The sequence below is a fragment of the Oncorhynchus keta genome, unplaced genomic scaffold, assembly GCF_023373465.1.
Source record: "Oncorhynchus keta strain PuntledgeMale-10-30-2019 unplaced genomic scaffold, Oket_V2 Un_contig_15918_pilon_pilon, whole genome shotgun sequence".
Classification (NCBI taxonomy): domain Eukaryota; kingdom Metazoa; phylum Chordata; class Actinopteri; order Salmoniformes; family Salmonidae; genus Oncorhynchus; species Oncorhynchus keta.
The window spans coordinates 6,683-12,785 of NW_026279596.1; the positions used below are offsets into that span (position 1 = coordinate 6,683).

Genomic DNA, 6,103 nt, shown 5'->3' on the forward strand with positions numbered 1-6,103 from the left:
CATCCGCTCCGTCACAGGTTGAGTAAAGGTCAACCTTCTTCTTTCTCTTCACCCACAGGAAGGTTCTTTTGAGGCTGAAAGCGGACAGGAAACTTTCTTGGCTGAACCCCAGACAGGAAAGGTTCTTTCTGATTGGCTGAACCCGCAGACAGGAAAGGTTCTTTCTGATTGGCTGAACCAGCAGACAGGAAAGGTTCTTTCTGATTGGCTGAACCAGCGGACAGGAAAGGTTCTTTCTGATTGGCTGAACCAGCAGACAGGAAAGGTTCTTTCTGATTGGCTGAACCAGCGGACAGGAGAGCTTTGAAAAAGAAGACCTTGGCTCCCACGCAGCGCTCTGTCCGGACCTCTTTGGGGAATGTGTACCTGTACACTCCACAGGGGGTGTTGCCAAGGAACGTAGCCTTGAAATCAGCCTCTGGAACCAAGAACAAACGTGGCGTTAGAACGGAGAACACAGAATTTAGAGTCTTTACTGATGTACCAGTGCAGTGTTCAGGTGAAGGACTCTATCAAGATACAGAACTAGTGTAGTTAGATATAGAGCCCTGATCAATAATATTGCATAGATCTCCTGCTCAAGCACGTGCCGTGTAGATATTTCTGGAACCTTCCAGAGTCCAGCACTAGAAAAGGTGTTGGAAACCTGATGGAAATGTCTGACAGAGGAAACACTGCATCCCCCAAATTGTCCCCCTAATTCAGAGCACTACTTTTGACCAGGGCCTGTAAAGTAGTGCACTAGATAGGGCTCCAGTACCACCACACAGCTGACCTGGCAGGCTGCTGAGGCCTCTCTCTGCTGTCTGTCGGAGAGTCTCCCCTGCCTCCCACTGGGCCTGAGGGAGCAGCCAGATGGTCTCTTTACCGACAGTCTGCTGGACCAGCAGGACCAGGCTGTCTCCTAGACACCTCTCCACTGAGCCCAGTGGTGTCCCATCTACATCTGAAACACAGAGTTACAGGTCAGTTTGACAGTCTGTTAGTCTCCACCTGTTGTTTATGAAGCATTTCACTGTTAGTCTCCACCTGTTGGTCATGAAGCATTTCACTGTTAGTCTCCACCTGTTGGTCATGAAGCATTTCACTGTTAGTCTCCACCTGGTTGGCATTTCACTGTTAGTCTCCACCTGTTGCTCATGAAGCATTTCACTGTTAGTCTCCACCTGTTGGTCATGAAGCATTTCACTGTTAGTCTCCACCTGTTGGTCATGAAGCATTTCACTGTTAGTCTCCACCTGTTGGTCATGAAGCATTTCACTGTTAGTCTCCACCTGTTGGTCATGAAGCATTTCACTGTTAGTCTCCACCTGTTGTTCATGAAGCATTTCACTGTTAGTCTCCACCTGTTGGTCATGAAGCATTTCACTGTTAGTCTCCACCTGTTGGTCATGAAGCATTTCACTGTTAGTCTCCACCTGTTGTTCATGAAGCATTTCACTGTTAGTCTCCACCTGTTGTCATGAAGCATTTCACTGTTAGTCTCCACCTCTCATGAAGCATTTCACTGTTAGTCTCCACCTGTTGCTCATGAAGCATTTCACTGTTAGTCTCCACCTGTTGCTCATGAAGCATTTCACTGTTAGTCTCCACCTGTTGGTCATGAAGCATTTCACTGTTAGTCTCCACCTGTTGTTTTGAAGCATTTCACTGTTAGTCTCCACCTGTTGTTCATGAAGCATTTCACTGGTTAGTCTCCACCTGTTGGTCATGAAGCATTTCACTATTAGTCTCCACCTGTTGCTCATGAAGCATTTCACTGGTTAGTCTCCACCTGTTGGTCATGAAGCATTTCACTGTTAGTCTCCACCTGTTGGTCATGAAGCATTTCACTGTTAGTCTCCACCTGTTGGTCATGAAGCATTTCACTATTAGTCTCCACCTGTTGCTCATGAAGCATTTCACTGGTTAGTCTCCACCTGTTGGTCATGAAGCATTTCACTGTTAGTCTCCACCTGTTGGTCATGAAGCATTTCACTGTTAGTCTCCACCTGTTGGTCGTGAAGCATTTCACTGTTAGTCTCCACCTGTTGGTCATGAAGCATTTCACTGTTAGTCTCCACCTGTTGGTCATGGAAGCATTTCACTGTTAGTCTCCACCTGTTGCTCATGAAGCATTTCACTGTTAGTCTCCACCTGTTGGTCATGAAGCATTTCACTGTTAGTCTCCACCTGTTGGTCATGAAGCATTTCACTGTTAGTCTCCACCTGTTGGTCATGAAGCATTTCACTGTTAGTCTCCACCTGTTGGTCATGAAGCATTTCACTGTTAGTCTCCACCTGTTGTTCATGAAGCATTTCACTGTTAGTCTCCACCTGTTGGTCATGAAGCATTTCACTGTTAGTCTCCACCTGTTGGTCATGAAGCATTTCACTGTTAGTCTCCACCTGTTGGTCATGAAGCATTTCACTGTTAGTCTCCACCTGTTGGTCATGAAGCATTTCACTGTTAGTCTCCACCTGTTGTTCATGAAGCATTTCACTGTTAGTCTCCACCTGTTGGTCATGAAGCATTTCACTGTTAGTCTCCACCTGTTGGTCATGAAGCATTTCACTGTTAGTCTCCACCTGTTGGTCATGAAGCATTTCACTGTTAGTCTCCACCTGTTGGTCATGAAGCATTTCACTGTTAGTCTCCACCTGTTGGTCATGAAGCACTGTTAGTTTCACTGTTAGTCTCCACCTGTTGGTCATGAAGCATTTCACTGTTAGTCTCCACCTGTTGTTCATGAAGCATTTCACTGTTAGTCTCCACCTGTTGTTTATGAAGCATTTCACTGTTAGTCTCCACCTGTTGGTCATGAAGCATTTCACTGTTAGTCTCCACCTATTGGTCATGAAGCATTTCACTGTTAGTCTCCACCTGTTGGTCATGAAGCATTTCACTGTTAGTCTCCACCTGTTGGTCATGAAGCATTTCACTGTTAGTCTCCACCTGTTGGTCATGAAGCATTTCACTGTTAGTCTCCACCTCATGAAGCATTTCACTGGTCTCCACCTGTTGTTCATGAAGCATTTCACTGTTAGTCTCCACCTGTTGGTCATGAAGCATTTCACTGTTAGTCTCCACCTGTTGGTCATGAAGCATTTCACTGTTAGTCTCCACCTGTTGTTCATGAAGGTCACTGTTAGTCTCCACCTGTTGTTTATGAAGCATTTCACTGTTAGTCTCCACCTATTGTTCATGAAGCATTTCACTGTTAGTCTCCACCTGTTGTTCATGAAGCATTTCACTGTTAGTCTCCACCTGTTGGTCATGAAGCATTTCACTGTTAGTCTCCACCTGTTGTTCATGAAGCATTTCACTGTTAGTCTCCACCTGTTGGTCATGAAGCATTTCACTGTTAGTCTCCACCTGTTGGTCATGAAGCATTTCACTGTTAGTCTCCACCTGTTGGTCATGAAGCATTTCACTGTTAGTCTCCACCTGTTGGTCATGAAGCATTTCACTGTTAGTCTCCACCTATTGGTCATGAAGCATTTCACTGTTAGTCTCCACCTGTTGCTCATGAAGCATGTCACTGTTAGTCTCCACCTGTTGGTCATGAAGCATTTCACTGTTAGTCTCCACCTGTTGGTCATGAAGCATTTCACTGTTAGTCTCCACCTGTTGGTCATGAAGCATTTCACTGTTAGTCTCCACCTGTTGGTCATGAAGCATTTCACTGTTAGTCTCCACCTGTTGTTCATGAAGCATTTCACTGTTAGTCTCCACCTGTTGGTCATGAAGCATTTCACTGTTAGTCTCCACCTGTTGGTCATGAAGCATTTCAATGTTAGTCTCCACCTGTTGGTCATGAAGCATTTCACTGTTAGTCTCCACCTGTTGGTCATGAAGCATTTCACTGTTAGTCTCCACCTGTTGGTCATGAAGCATTTCACTGTTAGTCTCCACCTGTTGTTTATGAAGCATTTCACTGTTAGTCTCCACCTGTTGGTCATGAAGCATTTCACTGGTAGTCTCCACCTGTTGTTCATGAAGCATTTCACTGTTAGTCTCCACCTGTTGTTTATGAAGCATTTCACTGTTAGTCTACTACACCTATTGGTCATGAAGCATTTCACTGTTAGTCTCCACCTGTTGGTCATGAAGCATTTCACTGTTAGTCTCCACCTGTTGGTCATGAAGCATTTCACTGTTAGTCTCCACCTGTTGGTCATGAAGCATTTCACTGTTAGTCTCCACCTGTTGTTCATGAAGCATTTCACTGTTAGTCTCCACCTGTTCTCATGAAGCATTTCCTGTTAGTCTCCACCTGTTGGTCATGAAGCATTTCACTGTTAGTCTCCACCTGTTGGTCATGAAGCATTTCACTGTTAGTCTCCACCTGTTGGTCATGAAGCATTTCACTGTTAGTCTCCACCTGTTGGTCATGAAGCATTTCACTGTTAGTCTCCACCTGTTGTTTATGAAGCATTTCACTGTTAGTCTCACCTGTTGGTCATGAAGCATTTCACTGGTAGTCTCCACCTGTTGTTCATGAAGCATTTCACTGTTAGTCTCCACCTGTTGTTCATGAAGCATGTCACTGTTAGTCTCCACCTATTGGTCATGAAGCATTTCACTGTTAGTCTCCACCTGTTGTTCATGAAGCATTTCACTGTTAGTCTCCACCTGTTGGTCATGAAGCATTTCACTGTTAGTCTCCACCTGTTGGTCATGAAGCATTTCACTGTTAGTCTCCACCTGTTGGTCATGAAGCATTTCACTGTTAGTCTCCACCTGTTGTTCATGAAGCATGTCACTGTTAGTCTCCACCTGTTGTTCATGAAGCATTTCACTGGTTAGTCTCCACCTGTTGGTCATGAAGCATTTCACTGTTAGTCTCCACCTGTTGTTTATGAAGCATGTCACTGTTAGTCTCCACCTGTTGTTTATGAAGCATTTCACTGTTAGTCTCCACCTGTTGTTTATGAAGCATTTCACTGTTAGTCTCCACCTGTTGTTCATGAAGCATTTCACTGTTAGTCTCCACCTGTTGGTCATGAAGCATTTCACTGTTAGTCTCCACCTGTTGGTCATGAAGCATGTCACTGTTAGTCTCCACCTGTTGGTCATGAAGCATTTCACTGGTTAGTCTCCACCTGTTGCTCATGAAGCATTTCACTGGTTAGTCTCCACCTGTTGGTCATGAAGCATTTCACTGTTAGTCTCCACCTGTTGTTTATGAAGCATGTCACTGTTAGTCTCCACCTGTTGTTTATGAAGCATTTCACTGTTAGTCTCCACCTATTGTTCATGAAGCATTTCACTGTTAGTCTCCACCTGTTGGTCATGAAGCATGTCACTGTTAGTCTCCACCTGTTGGTCATGAAGCATTTCACTGTTAGTCTCCACCTGTTGTTCATGAAGCATTTCACTGTTAGTCTCCACCTGTTGGTCATGAAGCATGTCACTGTTAGTCTCCACCTGTTGTTTATGAAGCATTTCACTGTTAGTCTCCACCTGTTGTTTATGAAGCATTTCACTGTTAGTCTCCACCTGTTGGTCATGAAGCATGTCACTGTTAGTCTCCACCTGTTGTTCATGAAGCATTTCACTGTTAGTCTCCACCTGTTGGTCATGAAGCATTTCACTGTTAGTCTCCACCTGTTGTTTATGAAGCATGTCACTGTTAGTCTCCACCTGTTGTTTATGAAGCATTTCACTGTTAGTCTCCACCTATTGTTCATGAAGCATTTCACTGTTCACCACCTGTTGGTCATGAAGCATTTCACTGTTAGTCTCCACCTGTTGCTCATGAAGCATTTCACTGTTAGTCTCCACCTGTTGGTCATGAAGCATTTCACTGTTAGTCTCCACCTGTTGGTCATTTTTTTTTTTTTTTTTTTTTTTTTTTTATTTCACCTTTATTTAACCAGGTAGGCTAGTAGAGAACAAGTTCTCATTTGCAACTCACCTGGCCAAGATAAAGCATAGCAGTGTGAACAGACAACACAGAGTTACACATGGAGTAAACAATTAGCAAGTCAATAACACAGTAGAAAAAAATGGGCAGTCTATACAATGTGTGCAAAAGGCATGAGGAGGTAGGCGAATAATACAATTTTGCAGATTAACACTGGAGTGATAAATGATCAGATGGGCATGTACAGGTAGAGA

At 44.2% G+C, this 6,103-nt stretch overlaps 1 protein-coding gene across 4 annotated transcripts; it reads right to left on the reverse strand.

Annotated features, from left to right (window-relative positions):
* Window positions 1-268: 268 nt before the first annotated feature.
* On the reverse strand, window positions 269-5,832 carry LOC127919153 (putative mediator of RNA polymerase II transcription subunit 26). 4 transcript variants are annotated; one of them, XM_052502572.1, is made up of 6 exons: window positions 5,696-5,832; window positions 2,101-2,496; window positions 1,522-1,593; window positions 1,167-1,454; window positions 776-1,065; window positions 269-418 (listed from the first exon to the last, which is right to left on the reverse strand). In XM_052502572.1, the coding sequence occupies exons 1-5, from the start codon at window positions 5,783-5,785 to the stop codon at window positions 967-969; spliced, it is 945 nt and encodes a 314-aa protein (XP_052358532.1). In that variant the 5' UTR covers window positions 5,786-5,832; the 3' UTR covers window positions 269-418; window positions 776-966. The 4 variants fall into 4 exon arrangements, 1 of the variants encoding a protein (XP_052358532.1); XR_008102083.1 differs by lacking the exons at window positions 1,522-1,593; window positions 2,101-2,496; window positions 5,696-5,832 and adding exons at window positions 1,702-1,955; window positions 3,035-3,050 and having other exon boundaries at window positions 1,167-1,274; XR_008102084.1 differs by lacking the exons at window positions 1,167-1,454; window positions 1,522-1,593; window positions 2,101-2,496 and adding an exon at window positions 4,079-4,222.
* Window positions 5,833-6,103: the final 271 nt, after the last annotated feature.